This window comes from Ailuropoda melanoleuca, chromosome 20, assembly GCF_002007445.2.
Source record: "Ailuropoda melanoleuca isolate Jingjing chromosome 20, ASM200744v2, whole genome shotgun sequence".
Lineage (NCBI taxonomy): Eukaryota > Metazoa > Chordata > Mammalia > Carnivora > Ursidae > Ailuropoda > Ailuropoda melanoleuca.
Window position 1 is genome coordinate 12,936,549 of NC_048237.1, and position 26,226 is coordinate 12,962,774.

At 38.4% G+C, this 26,226-nt stretch overlaps 1 protein-coding gene across 1 annotated transcript; it reads left to right on the top strand.

Annotated features, from left to right (window-relative positions):
* The first annotated feature begins 1,457 nt into the window (after nt 1-1,457).
* Nucleotides 1,458-22,442, top strand: PSMA6 (proteasome 20S subunit alpha 6). The gene is made up of 7 exons (XM_002922816.4): nt 1,458-1,625; nt 13,577-13,671; nt 14,574-14,655; nt 15,404-15,559; nt 18,857-19,035; nt 20,326-20,420; nt 22,218-22,442. The coding sequence occupies exons 1-7, from the start codon at nt 1,550-1,552 to the stop codon at nt 22,273-22,275; spliced, it is 741 nt and encodes a 246-aa protein (XP_002922862.1). The 5' UTR covers nt 1,458-1,549; the 3' UTR covers nt 22,276-22,442.
* The last annotated feature ends 3,784 nt before the right edge of the window (nt 22,443-26,226 follow it).

Genomic DNA, 26,226 nt, shown 5'->3' on the forward strand with positions numbered 1-26,226 from the left:
TGTGGGACTAAATGAATTCACCCTCCTTAGCAGCCTTACAGAAAACTCTTTATGACCATTCGGGTAGTTTGGGAATTACAGTACACTAAGGTTGCTCAGAGTGTGAGGGGAAAAAAGCACTGAAAAAAGGTCAGGAGGAGTTGGTCCTGAGGGTAGGGACCGGAACCAGAAGCAAGGCACAACTTTTATCGGTACACTTGGAAATTAGCCAGAGCTGGAAAGTACCCTGTGTGCCAGAGATGCTGTCTGCGTTTAGTATTTTCTTAATCATGTTTCAGTTTTGAATTTTTTTCAGGTTAATAAAATAGAAGTTTATTTTTTAAAAACATTCTTGGGAATTGGAGCCTCCTTAAGAAACTCCTTAAGAGGTTCTTATACCTTTTTTTCCCTTTAAATGCAAAGTGAGTTTAGGAGAAAACACATTAAGGAGGTAAGAATCCCTACTTTAATATTACTTACAGCAGGCACTGAAGTGCCAGAAACCTTAACAGGCCTTCCTAGCGCACAACCTATATGGGGGGAGAGGTGAACGACACTAGCCTAACGTCGTGTTTTGCGTTTTATATTGGTTAAATAGGAGTGTGCCTGGGGGAAGTCAAAATACGCACAATTTTACAATTTGACAGACCATCTACTGTTCCCCCGTAGCTCCCCAGTTCGCTTGGAATGACTGCCATCAGTTTATTCAACAACAGCCTGCTATACGCCCTGTCCTTTCTGTTCTTCAATCACCAATCACGGCAACTTAACCTCATGATTCCTCCGTTACTCCTGTATTTCCTGTTCCACCTCTATGACAATGTCGGGGTTGCTGGCCAAAAGGATCTTGCCTGGCCAGAAAATTCTGCTCTTTCCAGTGGCTACCAGAACCCGCTCCCTTATGTACCTAAAATTAACCGTTACTGCCGCAGCGACTGCGACCCATTTTCCCCTGTAGTAGGAAGGAAAGTGGGTGGGTATAGATTAGAACAACGCCAACAATCTAGACACAAGCTGGATATACACGTCCCAAAACTAACGAGGGACTTAAATACACCATCCATTTAGGTCCCGCCGGTAGGTAGATCATTACTCTGGGCCCCCAGAAAACTTTTTCGTCCTTGCTACGGTCAATTCATTTTCCAGATGAAAGCTCTAAACGTCCAAAACCCGAGTTTCAGCCGGCGTCTTTATAGCGCTCCGACGTGGGGCTGGCGCAAGCGCACACGGAAGGCCTCCCCACCCCCAACTAGGGGTGGGGCCTCGGAGCTCTCTCCGCGCCCGAACGGACGCTAGAGTCGTGAGTTCGGCGCGCAAGAGCGGATGAAGCCCGCCGGTGCCCCGGAAGCAGTCGTTGGAACTTCCGGGGGGATTTGTACGNCAACTAGGGGTGGGGCCTCGGAGCTCTCTCCGCGCCCGAACGGACGCTAGAGTCGTGAGTTTGGCGCGCAAGAGCGGATGAAGCCCGCCGGTGCCCCGGAAGCAGTCGTTGGAACTTCCGGGGGGATTTGTACGCCTGGTGCGGGAGCTACGGGGCTGAGAGACTGCTTGAAGTAGTGGGTGCGCCAACATGTCCCGTGGTTCCAGCGCTGGTTTTGACCGCCACATTACCATTTTTTCACCCGAGGGCCGGCTGTACCAAGTAGGTGAGTGAACCGAGTCTGTCTTTGGTCCACTCGAATTGCTCTGTCACGGTATGGCCTGGAGCAGGCAGACGCGGCCGGAGTGTAGTCCGCGGCTGAGGCATGGCCGGACCTGGGGCGGGAGAAAGGCCGAGGCAGGGTCCAGTCCCATGGTGTTCCCACCCCGGTCTGGAGGCACGGATCGGGGGCCGATGGCAGAAGGCCTCGGGCTCTTCAGGGTGAGCGGCCGTACCGCCTGGACACAATAAAGAGTTAAGGAAGGGAGGACTGCAATTCCTGACTCTCGCTTCCTGACGCTTCTTCACTTGTTACATTTTGGCCTGGGTGGGCCCAGCGTTTGTACTTCTCTAAAATAATTGGCTCCTCAACCTTGCCATTGAAACGCTCCTCCCCGTTTTTCTTTGTTTGCAACGTGCACTTCCTTAGTTAATTCCACACGGGCATTTAGAACCTTTTATGTGCCAGACGCTGTGCTGGTCCTAGGGAATGCAAAGGTGTCATAGTCTGTCCTGTACTAAAGCTCACAGCTGAAAGGGAGTGATAGATACGTTAACAAACGAATAAAAAAGAAAAAGAAAAAGTGCCAAATTACAAGTATCTACAGGGTTCAGGACATCTTTGGAAAACTGGCAGGTAGAGTGAGTGGTTGTCAATTCTAGAGAAACTAGCATCCCCTTTTACCCCACATCTGAATGTTTCTAAATCGTTTAAAAGCTGGTTCTGAATTATAGGTGACGTACGGTGAACTGGCTGTTTCCTGAAGAAAAGCTTTAGTGGAAATAAACCCTAAACTAGTTACATTGATTCAATATAACAGTATATTTTGTTGGATCGAAGTGGTGTCAGGGTTTAGATTATAATTATAACCGGGATCCTTAACCTCTTGCCATAGAGAATTTAGCATCTGGAGAATCTGATTTTATCTGGCCCCCTGATCCTTTGATTTTTGAGTGAGTTCAGCGCCTGAGTGCTTTGGGGAGGACAGTAGTATCGTCTGTGCTTGGAAATCATAAGGAGAGAGTTGGCCTATAAATGAGGTTCTCTTCACCTGTAAATTTTATAAATAGAGTTAAAGATAACTTGGAATGAAACTTATCCAGTGTGTTGCTACATACTGTATATAATGTAGCAAGAAACAAGGGTAATTCAGTAATCCTTTTAACTCATCCCCAGTTGAAAAATAGGATCAAGCAAGAGAGATAACTGTATCCTAAGAAAGTTTCATCTTTAGTTTCTTTCCCGAGTTTTAAAGAATTTTTCATGTTGGGTCAGTCCTTTGAATGTTCTGTTTTGTGGTTTTTAATATGTGAACAGGAAAAGTCAAACCTACACTTTGTGTTTCTATACCATATTGTGAAATCCAACCATAAAGCATAGTCTTTAATGCTTCCCAGATTAGGTGAGTAGAAAGGCTGGATATAGTGTCAGTTAAATAATTTTTTAAATTTTGGAATAAAACATGTCCAAAACAAGCTTAATGTATAGACAGGATGGCTTTAAGTTTTGCCTTGTTGAATAACACATTGTCTCTGCTATTCAGAGCACTAATTAGACATTGCTAGGAAAAGGAAAGTGAAAGAATAGTCAGTATGAGCAAGCAGTATAGTGGTGAAGCGTTCAGGCCCTGGAGCCATACCTGGATTCAGATACCTGCATGCTCCATACTAGCCAACTTGGGCAAGTAATATATAACATTAGCCTTAGTTTCTGTTGCAGAGTTGAGTTAGTAATTCCTTCTTGTGTGGTTGTTTTGAGGATTAAATAAGATGATATATGTAGGGTGCTTAGCACAGTATTAAGTGATCATTAAATGTTATTAGATGCCTGTTCGATTATTTGGCTTTTTTCCCCCCATTAGATTAGTAGCTTTGTAGACATGGAGTATTTTTTTTTTTACGGTCCATCCATGCTTGGTTCTCTAGTGAAATATTTGTACATCATGATAATATTGTAAATGCTGTTTATGAGTTTATAAACTTCAGAATCCACCAAAGATAAAGCATATAAGAATTACGAGTACAGGGGCGCCTGGGTGGCACAGCGGTTGGGCGTCTGCCTTCGGCTCAGGGCGTGATCCCTGTGTTCTGGGATCGAGCCCCACATCAGGCTCCTCTGCTGGGAGCCTGCTTCTTCCTCTCCCACTCCCTCTGCTTGTGTTCCCTCTCTCGCTGGCTGTCTCTCTCTCTCTGTCAAATAAATAAATAAAATCTTAAAAAAAAAAAAAAGAATTACGAGTACAAATCGTTAACCTTGATAATGGGAAAATGATATAGCAAAAATGGGGAGATAACAAGGAAGGTAAGGTTAATGGAAAGGTGAGTGCATGCTCCTCATCTACCAGAGCTGGTACTTAAAAGATAAATGTAATCTAAAGTTGATAAATAAAAAATACATAAATTTAAAGTTAACAATGCTAACCATAATTATAAACAAACTGTGGACGGTGTTTGCTCCCAGGGAGTAAGAGAAAGATTTTTTATTGTCATTTGTGCATTTGTACTCTTAAGTAACTATGGAAAAATTTCTTTAATGAATGCATTCAAGGTCTGGGTTGGTGTGTGTGTGTGTGTGTGTGTGTGTGTGTGTGTGTGTGTGTGTGTGTAGAAAAACTGTAGAACTATACACAGAGCACCTAGCTTTGAAATCTGACTTCACAGATTACCCAAGGTATCAGTACGGAAACTAAGGCCCAGGTGGGACAAAACAAACCTGGTTACTTTCAGGCTTTTCTCTTCTGCTTCCGATCCTTTGCTGGATAGGTCTGGCTAGGGAGGGGAGAGGAGTGGCATTTGAATTTGCCTGCCAGGTGGATATGAGTGTTGACTAGTTGCATCTAAGGGAGCATACTGATAAGGAACAGGAAAGAAATGGGCTAGTAGAAGAAGACTGGAGAGGACAGTTTTTTGATCTAGAAATACCAATCTGATATTGGTATTGTAGCCAGGATTCCAGGGTTCAAGTCCCTGCTCCACACCAACTATGAGAACTTTCTTCATTTGTAAAATAAAAATAATAGGGCTTACAGGGCTGTCACATAGTAAGTGCTCAGTGGCTGATAAAAATGGAATCAAGAGTTTATAAATAAATGGACTGAGAAGTATTTACTGTTTGCATCTTTTGCTATTAAAAAAAAAAATACTGGGGCGCCTGGGTGGCACAGCGGTTAAGCATCTGCCTTCGGCCCAGGGTGTGATCCCGACGTTGTGGGATCGAGCCCCACATCAGGCTCCTCTGCTGTGAGCCTGCTTCTTCCTTTCCCACTTCCCCTGCTTGTGTTCCCTCTCTCACTGGCTGTCTCTATCTCTGTCAAATAAATAAATAAAATCTTTAAAAAAAAAATAAAATGGGTAATATCCTATTTAAAAATAAAAAAAAAAATACTCGTTTTAAAGTGGTATTTCTGAACCCAGACTTCTCATGCCCTCTTTGAATTAGATTTGAAATTAAATATGTGCGTATACATAAATACACATGTATTATAGCTACACAAAAAAAGTAATGAGATCAAACACTATGTTTTCAGACCTCATATTCATCCCCCCTACCCCCATGCCAGTGCCAAAATTTCTAATGACCCCACCTGCTTAAATGTCATGGTATTTTTGTTTTTTTAAGATTGTATTTATTTGAGAGAGAGAGAGAGTGAGCACATGAGCGGGGTTGGGGGGGGCAGAGACTCAGGCTGACTCTGCGCTGAGCATGGGGCCTGTTGTGGGGCTCGGTCTCACAACCCTCAGATCATGACCCGAGCCAAAACCAAAAGTTGGACACTTAACTGGCAGAGCCACCCAGTTTCCCCAAGATCATGGTTTTAAAGAGGGTAATATTAGGTGGCACTATGAAATGAGATGCACTTTCCATTTAGGTTACAAGGTAAAGGAAAGACTAAAGAATGAACAGCTACCAAAAATCTTAATAACAAAAAGTTTCTAGCACACAGCTTTGAAATTAAATACAGACATATTCTGTAGAATACCTGCCTTGCCCCAGTAGAACAACCCTGCTTCTTTCTAATAACCAAACTGCATAGAATGTATAGATCTGTCAGTTCACTTTCATTTTTCCAGCCTAAATTTATGTGGGGAAAAAAACATTTCTCTTCCAAAACTTAGTACGGCATTTCAAACAAAATTATGGGCAGGAAAACTCTTGAGTTCTAGTCCTGTAATTGGCAGAACCTCAGCATCACCGGTAGAGGCCTTGCAAAGCCAGTGTCCATAAGGGGATGTGGATTTCTGCTGTTGCTAATGTCACACTGAGCAGGTCATACTTTGAGCCATTGTCTGGCATTGTGCTTGTCCTCAACATTTTTTCTCAGTATTTTTTATACTGAGCCCCTGTTTTTTCCTGGTGTTATACAAATGACTCCCAGAAAAGCTGGGAAAGTGTTGGGGAAACGTATAAGGAAAGAAACAAAGTGAATAAGAGATTACTGGGAAAGAGAAGTCTCTATACAAAACAGTGATTTATTTACCATTTTGTTTGTGGTCACAGAGGCAGTGTACATTCTCATCTAATGATTTATTGTTAGGTTGAACCATATGAAACTGCTGACTTTTGACTTTTTTCGTAACCTATAAAAATGGCTGCTTCGTGGTTCAACCCAATACAAATAGGTATTTTACTATATATTTAAGTTACAGTTTAAGAAATTGGAGGCTTGGGATTGAGTGTGATTCATTATAACTTTCCATTTAAAAAATGGGAAATGGGCTTTCAGTTATCATTGTCTTGCATAATTTTGGACATTGAAGAACAGATTACCGAGATTAATGTAATAGTGTTTTCTAGTTTGTAAGTGTTTGAAATTTTACCCAGTGAACCCCAGCCCCGGTCTTTAGTATTGGAAGTAAAGTGTTTAGTTAATATTTCCGACATTTGAATTCTGGCTTTAAAGAATAAATACACCTTTAAATGCTCCCCTTATGCTACTCTGTTTTTTCTTAATTGAACTTCTTGCTCACCTCTTCTGTAAATTATCATATTTTTACCCTACCAGTGTTTCTTTAGAAGATACTCTCATTATGCTGTCTCAAGATTCTTTACTCCAGCAGTTTCCATTTTTCTGGAAATTATTACACAATATTTTATGGTGGTAATGTTATAATGGGGATTTCTTTATACAAAATTTTATTGAAAATTACTGTGCAGCATGGTGAATGCTAAAATAACAATACAAGAAGGTTACTATGGAAGGTGAGAAATGGGGTGCCCAGCTGGCCCAGTCAGGGGGAAGTCTGTAGTTCTTGATCCCCATGTTGTGTATAGAGATTACTAAAAAAAAAAAAAGGAGAAAGAAGGAAAGAAAGAAAGAAGAAAACGACACAGCCAAGAAAGATTCCTCAGAGAAGGTAAGTTAATTAGATAAAGGAATTTGAGGGGAACCAGTGCATAGGTCAGTCAGTGTAGCTGGAGGATAGACAGTGACACCTGGAAGAGCAGATTATAGCAAGTTTTGAAGAGATCTGGGTGCCGTGGTAGAGTTTGGACTTTGCTACTTGAATTTTTGACAGAGCTGGAAGAATAATGACAAGATTATTTAAGTAAGGTAGCAGGAGAGTTGAGTAGAATTAGAGTAGAAAGGGACTGATGACAGGAAGACCAATTGGGAGAGACTTGTTCCGTAATCCGTATAAGCCTTAATGAGTGAACTAAGGTACTGAGAAAGGATGGAGAAAAGGAGACTCTTGAGTTTTATTTTTAAAATTTTGATTATGGAAAATTCGAAACAAAAGTACATAGGATAGTAGGATGACCCTCATACACCCATCACCCAGCTTCATCGGTTGTGAACATTTTGTCAGTCTTATTTTCTCTTTATTCCCTTTCCCATATGCTTGCCCCCTCTCTGTTAGAGTACTTTAAAGCAATTCCTAGATATGAATGAACATTTTTCTGTTGAGAGCGAAGAGGAGTCGTCAAGGATGGTACCCAGGTTTGTAGCTCGAGCAGTTAGTAAAACTTACTTGAGATAAAAACTGTAAAGAAGCAGGTTTATAGAGAAGAGTAATTTTCAGAAATGCCCGTGGGAGAAATAGTCATTTGCAAGTGTGGGTTCAGAGCTAAAGATGACGCAGTTGGTAGTGATTATATAGGATAAAGTCTTCTTGGGGAATACCGATATTTAAGGGCCTGGCTGAGGAGGTAAAAGCAGTGAAGGAGACTGAGAAGGGAAGTTCAGAGAAATAGAAGATGAACAGCAGGAAAGATAAAGATACTTTTAACTAAGAACTTTAAGTTAAAAATTCAGTTCCTCAGTTGCATTAGCCACATTTCAAATGCTCATTAGCTACATGTGGCTGATGACTATTTTATTTGACAGCACTAATCCATGTAGAGAGGGAGGTAAAGGACTCCTTTAATGAATCCTGGCAAATTCACAGGTGTATTCTCTACTGAGAAGCATTTTTTATATGTAAAATATTTTTTATTTTGTGGGACAAAATTTTATTATGTGGTGATGGGAGTAGCTATATCTTTTATGACTTTTATCTTCATTATTTTCTTAAATCTTTTGCATTATTTAAGTGTGTCAGGTAAGTAGTGTGAGTGAGTGAAAGAGGCTAGATGAGATATGACAAGGAGTGGTGGAAACTGAAAAACTGCAAAACATGTGTCGGCCCTACTGATGTTCACTATGTGAGGATGAGGGTCAGGGTGCGTGGGTGGCTCAGTCGGTTGAGCGTCTGACTTGGTTTTGGCTCAGGTCTTCATGATCTCAGGGTCATGAGATGAGCCCCCCAGAGGCTCCGCAGTCAGCGGGGAGTCTGCTTCTCTCCCCCATCCCTTTGCCTCTGCCCCTTCCTCCCAGCTTGTGTGCACTTGAGTGCACATGCATGCTGTCTCACTTTCTCTCTCAAATAAATAAACAAATCTTAAAAAGAAAAAAAAAAGTGAGGGTCAAGTGTTACCCCAATTTTTTTTTCCTGAGAAAAACTAAGTCCTGATTTTATCTGACTTTTAAAACCTTCCTAGAAAACTGTGCATTTTAAACCGACTTAAGGGGTGCCTGGGTGACTCAGTCAGTTATGTGTCTGCCCTCTGCTCAGGTCATGATTCCCAGGGTCTTGGGATCAAGCCCCGCATTGGGCTCTCTGCTCAGCAGGGAGCCTACCTCTCCCCCAGCTTGTGCATGCTCTCTCTCTCAAATAAATAAAATAAAATCTTTTACAGTACATACATACATACATACACCTAAAAAAAAATAAACCAACTTGAGTAAGCTGGATTGGGCCCATTTATTGATTTAGTATTTATTGGTTGCAAATGTAATTTTAAATTTTCTTGGTTCTTACTCTCTTTCACTGTCCAATCTGGATGTGGAAAGGCAAAATACACACTTCTAAATGCTAAAACTAGCGATGAAATAAGAAATGCTATAGAAATTCAGAAAAGGGGTTGAAGAATCCCATCTGGGATAATCAGAAAGTATCTTTGGGAGCTGGAAGAGGCTTGAGGGGGAAGGGCAAGCGCTGGCTAAGTGGAGGTAAGAGTGAGAGGGCACTTCGGGCAGGACCTGAAGAAGCAAAGATGTGGGTATGGGAAAGATTGGGTCTGTAAATGAAAAATATAATACAGGAGGAGAGTTAGTAAATGTTGCAAACTAATATCCCTCTACAGCCATAGATGGATTATTTTTTAGGCCAAAATCATGTTCTGAGCAATTGGGTAATATAACAGACAGCAGACATTTGGAAACGTGGTGCTGAAATTAGGCAAGATCAAGGATAATGACCCAGATAAAAGAATCATCTGTATATAAATGACTATCCTTAACATATTGCCTTATCTCTGTAATGATAGCCCCTTTTCTATTCCCAATACTGGCAGTTTGTATTCTCATTTTCTTGATTAGTCTGGATAGGGGGTTTTATTAGTTTCCTGTGGCTCTTGTAACACATTACCACATTTGGTGGCTTAAAAAAGAAATTTACTCTGTCACAGTTCTGGGGACCAGGAGGCTAAAATCAGTTTCCCTCGACCAAAATCAAGGTGTTAGGCAGGACCTTAGGAGAATACATTTCTTGCCTCCTCCTCTTCTGGAGGCTACTGGCATTCCTTGGGTTGGGACTGCATCACTCTAATCTTCAAGACAGCATCTTCAAATCTCTGCTCCCTCTTCACAGAGCCTTCTCCATATAAAATCTCTCTCACCATCTGTTGTCTGAGGATATATATGATTGCATTTGGGACCCACTGGGATAATCTCCCCATCTCAAGTTTTTTTTCCCCCGAAGAATCAATTTTTCACTTTCCTGACTTTCTCTTTTTATTTCATTGATTTCTGATCTTTTTTCAAATCTGAGTTTATTTTACCTTTTACTAACTTCTTGAAGTCGAAACTTAGGTCCTTGATTTTAGACCTTTTCTAATATAAACAAGGCTAGCATATTAGTTTTCTATGATGCATAAAAATTACTCCAATCAGCAGCTTAAAGTAACACACATTTATTAACTCCCAACAATTTCTGTGGGTCAGGAGTAGTCTGCTTAGAATATCACAAGGCTATAATCATAGTGTTGTCCGGGTTGTGTTCCCATCTGGAGGCTCAACTGGAGAAGACTCTGCTTTCAAGCTCACTGAGGATTTTGGCAGAAATAATTTCCTTTCAGTATAAAACTGAGGGCCCCAGCTGCTTGCTGGCTGTGCACTGGAAGACATCCATGGTTCCTTGCCATACAGCCACTTAGCAAGCCAGCAAGAGGGAATCCCTAGAGTTAGTCTGCTAGCAAGACCGAGTCTCATTATACATATGTGTAGTTTTATTGATAAATGAGGCACATACAGTACAGTTAAGGACTGAAATTAGACTCATTTCACAGGTAAATCAATTTGTAAATTCACTTAATATCTGTAAATGCCATAATTGTTACTGCTGGTAATATTTTAGATCCAATGCTATCTGCCTGCCTTTTCACTTACATTTATGAAGGAATTGGAATTACTTTGGGTTTTCTCAAAAGCATTACATTGTATTAGCTAAACATTTTTATTTTTAAATTTCTGCATATTTATATTTGGGGCAGGCATTTATTACCTTTGTAAGACAAAAAACAATGTGTTGTTACAAAAAGATGATGGTAGGAGGGGCTCCTAGGTGGCTCAGTCGTTAAGTGTCTGTCTTTGGCTCAGGGCATGATCCCAGGGTACTGGGATCGAGCCCCACATCGGGCTCCCTGCTCTGCTGGGAACCTGCTTCTTCCTCTCCCACTGCTTGTGTTCCCTCTCTCGCTGGCTGTCTCTCTTGCTGTCAAATAAATAAATAAAATCTTTAAAGAAAAAAAAAAGATGATGGTAGGAGAAATATCATGCTATGAAAGATGACATACTACTTTTGTTTTTAAGGCAGTCTTCTATAATGTAATCAGGTTAATGACATCCCATCACCTTTGCCATATTCACTTACAGGTCCTGCCCACACTCAAGAGGAAGGGATTACACAAAGGTGTGAACACCAGGAGGCAGGGATTGTAGAGAGCAGGCCACCTTAGGGTCTGTCCACCATAGCCATAAAATTCCTTCTTTTAGCTGCTGCATCCTACAAATTTTGGTATATTATTACCAGTCAGTTCAAAATATTTTTAAATTTCTCTTAGGATTATTTCTTTGATCCATGGGTTACTTAGAAGGGGTTTTAAAATTTTCAAATATTTAGGGATTTTGGGACTTTAAAATTAATTGAGACTTGTTTTATGGCCTTTAGCATATGCTCTGTCTTAGTAAAGGTACCATGTGCATTTGTATTATACCATGTGCATATATATTCTTCGGTTGTCATCAGTCGTATTCTACAGATAGCAGTGAGGTCGAGGTGGTTGATAGTGTAGTCCATATAGTGTTTGTCTACTTTGTGTGTGTGTATCTATGTCTGTGTCACTTGTTGTGTGTGGTGGTAAAATCTTTAACTGTGGATGGGTTTGGCCATTTCCCTTTTTAATTTTGTCAATTTTCCTTTTATGTATTTTGAAGCACTCTTAAAAAGTGCATATACATTTGTGATTGTTATATCTTCCTTATGAATTGATTTTTCTACTTTTGAAATGTCCTTCTTTATCTCTGATATATTGCCTTGAAGTTTATACTTTGTCTGATATTAATATAGTCCCTTCAACTTTCTGATGCTTACTGTTTATATGGTACTCTTTATTCCATCCATTTATTAAACTGTGTCTGTGATAGATACCATATGTTTGAGTCTTGCTTTTTTATCTATTCTGACAGTTTCTGCTTTTAATTAGAATATTTTGTCCATTGATATTTAACAAAGTTGTTGCCTTGGATTCTGCTATATTCCTCCAAAGAGTGTTGATTTATTCTAGCAGGCAGTTAATTTGGGTGGCAGCTCAAATCTCACTTTCTCTTATCCTTAGCTAAGCTGCCTGGAGTCTGTCTTGTGCATGTGTGCATGATAGTTATGGAATCACCCAGATATTATATATAGGTTGGAGCTCTCCGTCTCTGGCTCTCTCCTTTCCTTCCCTTATTTTCCTGCAGCTGTAGTTACCCCCAAACTGTTTTCTAGTTCTTCATGCCAAAGAGAGTCAATTTTCTATGGGTGTTTAGCCCTGACAAGGGCCTGCACTTCCAAGTGTAGTCTCCCCTCTAGAATCTACCTACCTTTGGCCACTTTCTGGTGCCTTCAGGTAGTTGTTTTGTTTAGAGTTTACAGATTTTAGCTGTGGAGGTTTGATCTAGTAGAGGCTTTTTGGCCATATGAGAAACAGAACTGAGAAGCATTTTGAAACATTATATTTTAGAAGTTATCTTTGATGTGAGGGCATGGTAAAAATAAGCTATTATAATCTAGTTAAATCTAAGCTAAATTTGAGGATTTCCCTTACAGTAGAGTCGTTTTACTCTACTTTTCTGTCTTCAAAATATGGCTGTATTTTAGAAATACTTGATAAGGGGTTTTTATTATAGCTCCTATTAAAGGAAATTCTTTGACGTAGGTAGTATCTTTTTTCAGCTGGTCCTCATTACCAGTTGGCTTTTTGAAGAGATTATGAGGCCAGGCTTTGGACCCAATGCCCAGAGTAATACTTGACAGAATTTTTTAAACGTCTGTTTTGTCAAAATGTAGATAGTGATTGGAGTTATGAGCATTTTTTTCTTTTACATCATCTTCTATATTCCCCATATTTTCTGTAGTGAGTATATATTAATTTCTGCTCCTGTTTTTATAATTACAAAATATATGTTTATATTAGATGTAAATAGTATAGAAATACATGGCATAGAAAGGAGTAGTCTCATCTGTAATTCTGCTCTCCAGAGCCAGTCATTGTCAGCTAAACTGCATGGTGCCAAAGGAGTTTGTTTGCATGCTAGCACTTTGATTCATCTGTTTTAACCTAGGGCGCGGTCTGACAGCAGCTAGAAGTGCACAAGCTGAAGTTTGTCATAGACAAACTCAAGGATCCTTGTTTTAGGTATCATGAAGATTGGAAAGACCATGATCCAGAAAATTTCAACTTGGTAGGGAGAAAAAAAACAATGCACAATAATCTAACATCATTTAAAATCGCATATAGTCAAACTAGTTACTGGCCAAAATTAACAGAAGTAGTAAATCTTGTGAAAATTCAGAGCAACTAAATTTGACCCAGGAAAACCAGATTTGGTAGAAATACTGGCCGCAAAACAGACTTTTAAAATGATAAGATGTAATTGATAAAGATTTGATATGATAAATTAATTAAAACTTTATTGGAAATTTGATACTTGAGCCTGATGAAAATGATTACAGTATACTAAAATGGAAAGAAATGGAGTTAGTTTAACTATGATTTATTATTGTCATTATTATTATTATTTTGACTTTGCGTGTCTTGGACCACATTCCATATTGGTTCATACAGCTCTAGCTCATTCTTTTTAATGACTGCTTTTATGCCGTTGCATGAATCTAATAATCTATTCCACCTTTTAAAAACACTATTCTGTTTTCCAGAATATGCTTTTAAGGCTATTAACCAGGGTGGCCTTACATCGGTAGCTGTCAGAGGGAAAGACTGTGCGGTAATTGTCACACAGAAGAAAGTACCTGTAAGTAATACTGCCAGATAGCCAGTTGTTATGGAATATAATGCAAGGATTTTTTTACGAGTTTGTACAAAGATATATGACTACCTATATACATTGACATTATTCTTGCTTTGCCTCTGCTTTCCTGTTTCATTCAACAGGTATTTACTGAGCAGCTATGGACGGTTTAGCTGAGTAGACAGAGTTAATATATTAAACTCTGTGATATGATTAAAAGCACAATGGGGGGGGCGCCTGGGTAGCGCAGTCGTTAAGTGTCTGCCTTCGGCTCAGGGCGTGGTCCCGGCGTTCCGGGATCGAGTCCCACATCGGGCTCCTCCGCTGGGAGCCTGCTTCTTCCTCTCCCACTCCCCACTGTGTACCTTCTCTCACTGGCTGTCTCTCTGTCACATAAATAAAATAAAATCTTTAAAAAAAAAAAAATTCAGTCTTTTTTGGGGCGCCTGGGTGGCACAGCGGTTAAGCGTCTGCCTTCGGCTCAGGGCGTGATCCCGGCGTTATGGGATCGAGCCCCACATCAGGCTCTTCTGCTATGAGCCTGCTTCTTCCTCTCCCACTCCCCCTGCTTGTGTCCCCTCTTTCGCTGGCTGTCTCTATCTCTGTTGAATAAATAAATAAAATCTTTAAAAAAAAAAAAAAGCACAATGGGAATTCTAGGTCTTTTGTCTTCAGGGACCTTGAAACAGGCTTTGGTGAGCTATAGTTCTTGCCCACAGGAAACCTGTCATCTAAAAAGAAGACAGAGTCTCCTCCCTGCCTTTTTTAAAAACTGGTTTTACCTATAAAATGAACAGAAAACATTTATTATATAGTTTATTGCTATAATTTTATAGTATTTTTTAATCCTTGCACCAGGGACCTCTGATTTTTAATAAGTTATCTGGATTTATTTTGTTCATTAGGACAAATTATTGGACTCCAGCACAGTGACTCACTTATTCAAGATAACTGAAAACATTGGCTGTGTGATGACAGGAATGACAGGTAATTGGCTCGATGTCTGCTTAGATTTATTATTTTCTTCAAATTATTTTTGAGTTTAGTATTAATTTTAAGAGGCTCTCTTTAGAGCCTGATTTGCAGATAATAGGAGTAGATTTGTAGTCTTCAAAGGCTGATATCAGTATATTCAGAGTATTTTAAGCTTTTTTGAAATCATAAGTGTAATAGAATTAGATCTCTGTGCTGCTGTCAGGGAAACTGGGCTGAGGCCCCTCTCGTAGACATTTATTTCACATATAGTTAATAGTTTAAGGAGATGTAAGTCAGTATATTTCAAACCTGGTAATAATGACACTGTTAAAAGTAAATGAGAATTATGAAAATTTCTTTGGGTTTCTATTTTCTGAAATCAAGGGAAAATTCAAGCCTACAGAAAAGATCAAGAGAAACGTTATTCTCTCTCCTTAAAACTTGTTCTTTTGGGAATTATTAGACACCTGCAGAAACTATTTTGGCAGCTGATACAGGGCTCAGCATGAAAGTACAGTGCTGTGTGTAGAACTCCATCTTTTAAAAATGTTCTCCTTTTTTGTCATGTACTTATTGCTGAGTCATTGACTATTCATTAGTGATTGAAAAAGCTATAGTGGACCACTTCCGCTTTTGTTAAGTCGTAGTGGAGATTTTATATATTTATATAAATATATATATATGGAAAATTGAAAATTGTCTGATTTTGAGGTTCACTCTTTCCTCTAAAGTAATAAACTTGTGTTTTTTATGCTGTAAGCTGACAGCAGATCCCAGGTACAGAGGGCACGCTATGAGGCAGCTAATTGGAAATACAAGTATGGCTATGAGATTCCTGTGGACATGCTGTGCAAAAGAATTGCTGATATTTCTCAGGTCTACACACAGAATGCTGAAATGAGGCCTCTTGGTTGTTGTAAGTATGCTAAGAAGGCTCCCAAAGAATTGATGAATTAGATGGTTTTGTTTTTTTTTTTAGAGAACATGAATAAAGTTATTGCAATAACACTTGGGTTCTGAACATGTGGTTTGGAAATTAAGGTGAGGAACTCTTTATAATCAGCAATGAAGGGTAGGTTTCACAATAGTATTTTAGGCATTATCTTTTAAGATTTAGATGCTATTAGACTTGTCATCAAAATATTTCTTTTAAGGATGGGTGATTTGAAAGATCCAAGTCACTGTTAATGTTAGGCTGTTGTAATGGGGGTTTTACTGCAATTCCAGATTACACTTTCAATGGAAATGCCTAAATTAGGCATCTTAACAATGTAGCTTTTTTTTTTTCTTTTTGACCACCCTAAAGAATCAGGCTCACACACATTCCTATGATTCATATTTCTAGAATACATTACATTTTTAAAAATAAGTAAAATTCTCTTGGGGTGCCTGGGTGGCGCAGTCGTTAAGCGTCTGCCTTCGGCTCAGGGCGTGATCCCAGCGTTATGGGATCGAGCCCCACATCAGGCTCCCCCGCTATAAGCCTGATTCTTCCTCTCCCACTCCTCCTGCTTGTGTTCCCTCTCTTGCTGGCTGTCTCTCTCTGTCAAGTAAATAAATAAAATCTTTTAAAAAAAAAAAAGTAAAATTCTCTTGGGAGAGAGATGAGATTTACTGCTTTTAGATTTAATGTAGTACATTAGCCTAAAAAAATTCAGCACATTTGTTTCTGTGTCATGTCATTTATGAGAATTAAAGCAATCAATGTAATGAATTTTCTTCAGCATCTGACCCTATTTTTGAACTCCCATATAAGAATGCTCCCTCAGTTTCTTCAGTGATTTTCTTCCTCACTCTCATCCTCTTCTGCTTTTCCTTTAAATGTTTTTGCTCACCAGGTTTTCTCTGTGGTCATTCTCTCCCTCTTGGTTCTGTCTGGGTGATCTCCCCCTCGAGTTCATGCTTTCATTTACTACCTATATACGGCCAGTCGCTGCCACATTAGCATTAGCCCAATCCCTTCCTCCACATCCTGCAGATACTTCAGACTTGAAATCTTTGCTAATTTCCTACTTTCATCCTCAATTTCTCTTTCCTGTGCTCACCCCATCTTCCCTGGTCACCTGGTTAGTCATTGAGCCTGACTTCAGAATCTCTTCCTTCTTCATCGTATCTTACCTTTGCCACCTAATTTATTTGTCTCTTCTCTCTCTTCTCACTGTTTACTCGTCAGTCTTCCGTGTTGCTCATGAGTTAACATTTTTAAATAAAATTTTGATTGTTGCTCCCTAGAAAAACTGATTCCTCATCGGATATAATGTAAATTCCAAACTCCTTAATATGATGTGCAGGGCCCCTGATAGCTTATTCCCAAGCAGCCTCTTTCAAGTCCTGCTTTCCTTCCTCACCCGGAGTGCCAGTAGTATGTGGGTCTTTTGTCATCGCCTGGCTGTACCATTACCTTTCATGTCTTGATGCCTTTGTACATGTTGTTCCTTTTGCCTTGATTACCCTTCATGTCTTTATCACCTATGAAACCTATTCATCTTGCAAGACCCAAAGTAGAGAAGTGTTTGTTCTCCCCAAGCAGTAAATAGATACCTCTTTTGTGTTGCCATGTACTTTGTGTGTATCAAGAAAAACATGTAAAGAAAATTACAGGGTGACATAACCTTTTGAATAAAATACAGATACCTGATCACTATCATAGTGTTTGTCAGTTAAATAAGGTTGAAAATTCCTCATTAGTAGACTCTATAAAACATCTATAAAAGTGCATTAAGTATTTGGTTTGGTTAATACTGAATCTTTAAAGAGGGGACACTACAAGCGTATCTTGGAGATATTGAAGGTTCAGTAGAGACTGCTGCGATAATGCTAATGTCACACTATAGTGAGCCAAATGAATTTTTTGGTTTCCCAGTGCATATAAAAGTTAGGTTTACAGTATAATCTATTAAGTGCGCAATAGCATTATATCAAAAAAAGTAACATACATACCTTAATTTTGAAATACTTTATTGCTAAAGATGCTAATATCTAAGCTTTCAGCACGTCATAATCACTGATCATAGATCACCATAACATGTATAATAATAATGAAAAAGTTTGAAATATTCTAGGAATTACCAAAATGTGACACAGACACAAAGTGAGCAAACACTATTGGAAAAATAGACTTGCTCAACACAGGGTGGTTACAAACCTTTGTTTAAAAAAAACAGCAACAAACAGTATCCTTGGAGTGCAACACGCTATAAAATGATGCATGCCTTTATGTAAAAGGTTCAGTCTAGAAATAGAAGAAAGCAGGAGTTAAGCCATTCTTTAAATACTTTACTACCTGCTTTGCTGAGTAGAAAGAAGTTTGGTGGTGGTATTTATTTTAATTATATATCATTATAACAAATGATTAGACTTGTAATAACAAAATTATATGTATAGAATTTAGAATTTGGTTTCTCTTGACTACTGGGGGACTGTATACCAGCAGTATCAGAGATGGGCAGTGTGAAGTTAGGGAAGTAGCCTCTGTATTTCACTTGGTGCCAGTATTCCCAAGGTGTATTCCATACACTTTTAGTTCCCTGGAACTCTAAATTCTTAAGAACCGTAGGCTCTTAAATTTAAAAAGGAAAAAAGTCTTCCATGGTCAAATAAATTAAAGAATTACTGAGGTTCTAAAGTAAGTCAACCTACAACAGAATATTTAACATGCTATTATATATTATTTTTTCTAAAATAAATGTATGGGGGCGCCTGGGTGGCACAGCGGTTAAGCGTCTGCCTTCGGCTCAGGGCGTGATCCCGGTGTTATGGGATCGAGCCCCGCGTCAGGCTCCTCCGTTATGAGCCTGCTTCTTCCTCTCCCACTCCCCCTGCTTGTGTTCCCTCTCTCGCTGGCTGTCTCTATCTCTGTCAAATAAAATAAATGTATGAAAAATATGCTTTCCATATTTATTTGGTAGTATCTCAAGGGATCAAAGGAACATGCTGTGGGTAGTAGTAAGGATTAGAAAATTGTAAATTATACTTATGATAGTTCAAATTTTAAAAATACCTGTGATAAACCTTTGGTGAAATGGAAGTTTCTTGTTTACCCAATTTTTCTGTAGTAATAACCTGTATTTCATCACTTTCTTTTAAAGCCAAATACATATCCTAAAATATATGGCCAGAATAATGATTAACAACAGCTTTATGACAATACTAAGAGAGAAGAAATTGTGTTGTACAAAAGTATAAAATATTTATTGAGGTTCTTTCTTTTTAGGTATGATTTTAATTGGTATAGATGAAGAACAAGGCCCTCAGGTGTACAAGTGTGATCCTGCAGGTTACTACTGTGGATTTAAAGCCACTGCAGCAGGAGTTAAACAAACGGAGTCAACCAGCTTCCTTGAAAAAAAAGTGAAGAAGAAATTTGATTGGACATTTGAACAGACAGTGGAAGTAAGTTAGCCAAAAGGAGCTGACTTTTTTTTTTAATACTATATAGAATAGTGAAGATTATTGTATAATTGAAAATTTATAAAGGCTATTCCTGGGTTTTATCAAATGAACCAGGTTTGTCAGCTTCATAGTAGAATTGGTGTCATTCAGCTGACATGGGAACAATGAAGACTGTTTTTATTCACTTAATTCCCTATCTCATTTCATAATGTATTTGAGATTGCCTTCAACAAAACACATACAAAATGGGAAGATGTAACCACAAAGAAGAATCAAGACTAGGGCCTAAGACCTGCATGGTTGTGACTCAAAATAGGCTTATGCTTCCTGGTAGCAAAAGTGAAAAGAATTCAGTAATGTTACCCTTATAGCCCTAAAGGAAAAACAGCCACATAACAAATTCTCAGAGAAACAAACATCTGGGTGAAAGAGTATATGCTCATAGGATAACTTGGCAGAGAAATTCTGTCTAGGATGAAAAGTAGAGCTCCCTTAATGCAGGGATCTTAAGGGGATTATTCATTACGATTGGGACATTTTAAATAGACACAACAAACTAAAATTCTTACACAAATATTTAGTAACCTTAGACTAAGAAAGCCTCTTATTTACTGCCAAGAAGTTAAAAACAAAAATTTTAGTGGATTTTGGAAAGGGGGATCTGAGATACAGCCATTTAAAGACTAACAACGTGATTCTGATAAATGACAAAAGAAAAATGCTATCTAGTACTTTTATGTTTGGTTGGCAGTATTATTTATACTAACAGGAGATATAGAGCTAGTTCTCATCTGGGAGGTACTGTGCCCTGGTTAAATGTTTCTAAAAGGTCTTTTTTACTTGCAGTTCATAATTACATAAGTAATTGATCACATCAGATACAAAGCCACTTAAATACATTCTTAAATTGTTATTACTGTGAATTTTCCTTGGAGGAAAACTGTGTCATTCGTGTTGATCCTCTCCCCCTTCTCACCCCAAGTGCTTAGCATAGTCCCTAGCATGTAGTAGTCATCAAGCAAACAGACTGTTGTTTGTAAATCATCCTGTTTTGTTTGATGGACCCCTTTCATTCTATGACTTGAATTCATACAAGCAAGTTTCTTCTCATTGGCAGGCAACATACTAGAATTAAGCAATCTGCTAGTAACACGTGACTATAGAAGTGCATCGCTGAAACATGAAGCAGAAATGAATAGCTTATGGTTAACTCATGATTTGAATAAGCTTGGAATGAGAAAATCTTGGAATCTCTGAAAAATACAATTTTAATGTTGGTACTTTTTTCAGACTGCAATTACATGCCTATCTACTGTTCTATCAATTGATTTCAAACCTTCAGAAATAGAAGTTGGAGTAGTTACAGTTGAAAACCCTAAATTCAGGTGAGTTATATTATCGGCCAAGTGCTTAAAGAAGTTTGCCAAGAGATATATTGCAGCCTAGAAAGGTATAGGTGTGTGGGTCCATTTGTCCTACAATTTGGGGGGAAAGTATTTTTTTGAACTACATTTACAGTTTTTTCCTTCAACACCGGAGAAATCCGTTTTAAAACTTAACTGCAAGTCCCTTTAAGACAGACAACTGCTTTTCTTCTCATTTCAGAGTGATTTTATATCTATATCAAAGGCAACATAAAATAAGCTTTTCTACGTTAGGAGTAAAGGAAACCTAAGTGTTTTCCCTTTACTAGCCAAAGGCCAAGAGAAACTCATCTCCCAGAGTAGTAGTTTTTAGTTTTTTGAGGCGGAGCTTTGATTATTTAGTGGTTAAGTGGAGCTTTGAAGAGCAGTATGAAATACTGACCTACATCAGACCCTATTTGGAGATCTTTGGAAACCCCAAATTTTGAATACAGCTAATTGAATTGCAGATGCTGGATGTTTGTCTGTTCTCACTAAGTGACTAACTCCTGCGAATCAACCTTGTACCTCCCATGAGTCAAGTCTGTATGGGGTGCTTAACATATACCATCTCACTTAATCCTCCCAGAACCCTTCAAGGCAGTTTACTTACCAGAAACCTGGATGTGCTTGTGAAAAATACTGCAGTTAAATCCATAGATGCAGGGAAGTGCTGGAAGGCATGTTAACTATTATTTGTATCTGCTCCTAGGTCACAGTTAGACAGACACTTGGTCCTGGTTAGAGGTGGGCGGAAAGGTGGTAAACTAAGCTTAACTGGGGCTTGAAGAGTTTTTTGTTACTATGCTTTTTCCCCCCCAATATACTCTTTTTGTTGCCTGCAGGTGAGTGATGTAAATATGAACAATGTAAGAAAAATTCATAGAATTAAAAAAAAATTGTGAATCCTCTTTTTTTCTTTTTCCCCTGTAGAAAATAGTTGTATTTTTTGTTTTAGCAGCACTATTTTAGCAGGAGCAGTTTATAAATATGCTTAAAGGACTTGCAGATTCTTTTTTCTTTTCTATTCTGAGACCCTCTGATAGCTTTTAACATTTTTATTTCCATCTATTCGTTAAATTAGGTAAAAAACCAAAGAACCTGTATCTTCAAAAAGTTCTGGTATCATTTATAAATTTGGTGATAATAAGTATGCTTAAATAATAACTATAATATATAACATAAGCATCAACAACTACTGTATAAACTACTTACATTGCCCCAGTCTGCACTAAAAAATGTCACTTTGACAAATTTCACTGTTAGAAGTCCAGCAGTGGTAGGTCACATTAAAGGTTGCCGAGCATTTGATTTCTTTGGAGAAAATGTCACGTGTTCATTATGAAGTGCGTTCTTGTCTCAACCGATAGAAACTTGAGTTATACGAGGTGTAAAGGCATTTTGACATAGGAGCTAAAATAGAATACATTGTGTATAGTTGGCTTTATATTTAATTATTTTCTATCATAGCGGCAACTAAAAGGGCTTATTTTCAGAAGACCTAATTTTTGATCTGATGTCAAAGAAGTAATGTTTTTTTGTATAGATGAAGTTGATAACATATTGGGGAATTCTTTCAAAATAATATGAAGGGATGAGTGGTGGGTATACAGATTTTTAAAATAGTAGCTATAAATTATTGATAATTGTTGAAATTGGGTGTTAAGTACGCAGGAATTCATTACTATCTATTCTACTTTCGTGTGTGTTTGCAATTTTACATAATAAAACATTTTCAAAAAGTAAAATGGTTGTGGGTTTTTCCCCCTTGCTTTCTAGGATTCTTTCAGAAGCAGAGATTGATGCTCACCTTGTTGCCCTAGCAGAGAGAGACTAAACATTGTAGTTAGTTTACCAAATCCATGACGCCACTTGCCTGTGTGTTTGGTAACAACAGACCAACATTATGGAGGCCCCTGGATTGAAAAAGGAACCTCTCCCACTCCTGCCCTGCCGCTGAAGTGGTTAGGACTCTGTATAAATAAAAACAGTGCTTTTGGAAAATAATCGCATCCTGTCTTAATTTCACCTCTAGTTTTGAGTAGTAAGCCTCTGGTGCATGCAGACTGTTAAATCTTCACCATCCCCCCATTGTAGCTTTACTCATTTTGTTGACAGAGATCCAAGCTTCCTTGGCTTCAGGAACTGACAGGCAGAAGTTTAAACTATAGCTATATGGCCTAACTAATAAATGGCACGTGAAAAACCCTGGTTTCAAAACTTGCTCTGACTGTAAGCTGGTGTGTAAGGCAAGTCCTTTATTTTGCAATTCTTCGTTCATTTAAATGGGATATTCCTGACTCCAAGTGCTGTCAGAGGTTTTAACTATAGTGAAAAGATTGGCATTATTATTATTCAGTGGTTTTGAGATACACATTTAATCTGTGCTCCATAAGATCCAGTATTTTTAAGAGCAAAAATTGCAGTTACCTTTGAGAAACAATAGGGCTTGAAAAGTAGGATATATGTATTTTCTATGCTGCCTGAAGATTATTTAAAGCAGACTTTAAGGAATTGGTCTGTAGTAGTGATGCCACTATAAACAATGGTCAGGGAAAAAGAGTATATTCCAAGTAATTATTAATGAACAGAATTAAGGTTTTAAAATATTTTTTTAAAGATTTAGTTATTTATTTTAGAGAGTGTTGACCTGAACCACTAATTGTTATAGATGATCCATAAATCTTGGAATTTCTAAGTTTGATACATTTCATGTCCTCATTTGCCCTGGGTGAGATGGGCTGACCTCACACAGGTAAATGTGGCTGCTGGTCTAATACAAATCCCTGGAGTCACTTGCTCCTGTTTCTATAGCCACCAGCCCAACAAAAGGAAGGCCGTGTGAACTTGTGACCACTAAAAGCAGGAAACTTCACCAACCACATCCTCTTCAGAGCTGAGTCATTGGTTGTAAAGTGTCCTAAAGGGGAAGCAAGGTTCTTCCAGTTCAGGGGCTGCTGGTCAGATTACCCATCCATATCCACTAGACTCTGTAAAGGTATTGCCATTTTGAAAGTAGGGTCTGCGTAGACTCCGGCCCTACTCCCCTGAATAGACATCTATACCCTTGGAGCCTTGAGTGATTTTACCACTGTGGAGTCATAGATGAGAGATTAGCAAATAACTTGGTTTTTCTGCAAGAAAATACCTTCTAGTGATAGAAAATGAAAATTACTTCATTTGTTAGAAAAATAAGTTTCTACATTTTGCAAGATCTAGATGAATTAATGGGTTTTTTGAGAGATTTTATTTTTAATCTCTACACTCAACATGGGGCTCGAACTCACAACCCCGAAATCAAGAGTCATGCTGTTACTGACTGAGCCAGCCGGGCACCTGAAATATAAAATAGTTCTAAGTAAGTGTATTAGATTGGATAAACTATGCTTAAAAGTACTGGAAGAGGGACTCCTGGGTGGCTCAGTCAGTTGGGTGTCTGCCCTCGGCTCAGGTCATGATCCTGGGGTCGAGCCCCACATCGGGCTCTCTGCTCAGCAGGGAGCCTGCTTCTCCCTCTCCCTCCCTGCACCCCTTGCTTTTGCTCTCTGTCAAATGAGTAAAATCTTAAAAAAGAAAAAAAAAGTACTGGAAGAAATGGAAATAATTTAAGTATGACCATTATAAATCACTCTAATTCTGTTTTTATGTGTGTTTTTAACACAGTCTAGGATACTTAAGAGTTAATGCAGAAATCTTGCACAAATGCTAAGAAAAAAATGTTAAAACTCAAAAGGCATTTGGGAAAACTAGTAAGAAATAAAAGAATACAGGTGAATATTGGCATTTAAAGGCATATGTTGAGACACTCATGAATGTGAAGCTATTTGGATAGACACCCAGCTTCTCTTGGTACCCATTTTCAATGAAGAAACTGCTTTGGACCATTTAGGCTGTAAGGGAACAACAAACCAGGTACTTTTCTCCTTCATTAGATCCCAAATCTAAGGTTCAGATTTGTGCCACAACCAAATTACCATGTTAAGGATATTCAGGATCTCCCTTAAAACGTAATGCTAGAATTAAATATGTTCTGACCCTCTACTGCATTTCCAAAACAGAAGAAGAATCTTAACAGCTAAAATAATGGTGAATTCATGTGAGGCAGTTCCACTGAAATCAGATGTGATCCCAGAATGACTCTTCCATTTATTTTACATTTCAGAAAATCAGCTAAAACAAAGTGAATTAAAAGTTATCAGAAAGAAGAATTATAATTTGCTGTTTAGACTGTTCACCTAAAAAGAAGGCAAGAGAATTGCCTGATGAAGTATTAGCCTGTGTTGAGGCAGGCCCTATCTTCCATACAATAACCTTTGAACTGTTCTGAGTTTAAAGTTAAGTTGAGTTCAGGCCCCTAATCATGTGCCCACAAATTTAGGAAGCTGTTAAAACTCATTTAGCCTCAAAATGTGGCCTGAACTATTGTGAAGCCATTTATATATACTCTTTGTTTATATCACTTTATCTCTGCAGAAATGTTAAGTTGTTTAATTATAAGGTGCTACTAGACTCCAGTGGAAGAGTTATGTAATTCATTACCTTATTACCTTCCTAAAATCCAAAACAGTAAATTCCAAATTGAATGCCCCAAGGCTTCTGGATAAAGGATCATAGACCTATACTATCAATAGTTCCCTACTGCAAATGAAGAAACTGAGCTCAGTAAATTAATTTGTCCAGGATCAACAAGCATTGGTGACAGGAGTAGACCCACAACTCTGACCTCGGGACATCTTCTGTTAGGGCATTAGGTGAAATCTACAATCACTTTTGTCAAGTTCTCTCCTCCCCACTATCAGTAAGGTAGCTAGATTCAGAATACTAAAAAATATTATTACTCTATACCAAGAATAACTGCTTCAAAAATAGGATATATATATATATATATATACACACATGTATACATATATATACATGTATCTATATGTGTGTGTGTGTGTATATATATATATATATATATATATATATCTTCCCTATAAAGTAATTATATAATACATCAAATACACCCAGTTTAACGGAGGGAATATTCTCTATATTCTGTATATATTTTGTTGCTGCTGCTATTGTGACTATAACTTTCTCAGGGATAGTTGTAGTCACATCAGCAACAAAAAAAATTAAAGTCTCTAGGAGTAATTCTCACTGGAAATACTGAACTTATATGATGGAACTAAAAAACTTGGCTGAGAGACCTCCTGCTCCTGAATTGGAGTACTGAGTATTGTAAAGTCGGTTCTTTTTCCAAAGTAATATATAGGTTTTAAGTAATTTGAGTCAGAATGCTAGAGGAAAGTTTTTTGAAACTTGTAATTGCCCAGAAACAGACTTTAGCATATATGAGAATTTAATATATGATAAAATTAGCACCACAGGTTGATGGGGAAACTGGGGGTTTGGGGATGAGGAATGACTATATTGGGGAAAAAAATGTTCCTCATCTTACATCAGAATAAAATCCAGGTGGCTTAGAGAGAAATCACACACACACACACACACACACACACACTTTTTAAGCAAACTACACCCAGTATGGGACTTGAACTCATGACCCCAAGACCAAGAGTCATTGCATACTCAATGAGCCAGCCAGGTGTCCAGAGATCATTTTTAAAAATCTTTTAAAGAGAGAAAAAAAACGAAAAAGTGAGGGGGGATTTTTAGGTTTAAAAGGATCTCCAGATGGTGAAGTACTTTCTAAGAAATAAAATCATGAAGGGAAAAAAATCTATATATTTGCCACATACAAATTTAAAGTTTTACCAACAACAAAACATCCACCATAAACAAA

Coding starts and splice junctions, on each gene's coding strand:
- PSMA6 (XM_002922816.4), top strand. CDS start 1,550: ATGTCCCGTGGTTCCAGCGCTGGTTTTGACCGCCACATTACCATTTTT. Junction 13,672..14,573: donor TCACACAGAAGAAAGTACCT/GTAAGTAATACT, acceptor TTTGTTCATTAG/GACAAATTATTGGACTCCAG. Junction 19,036..20,325: donor CATTTGAACAGACAGTGGAA/GTAAGTTAGCCA, acceptor TACTTTTTTCAG/ACTGCAATTACATGCCTATC.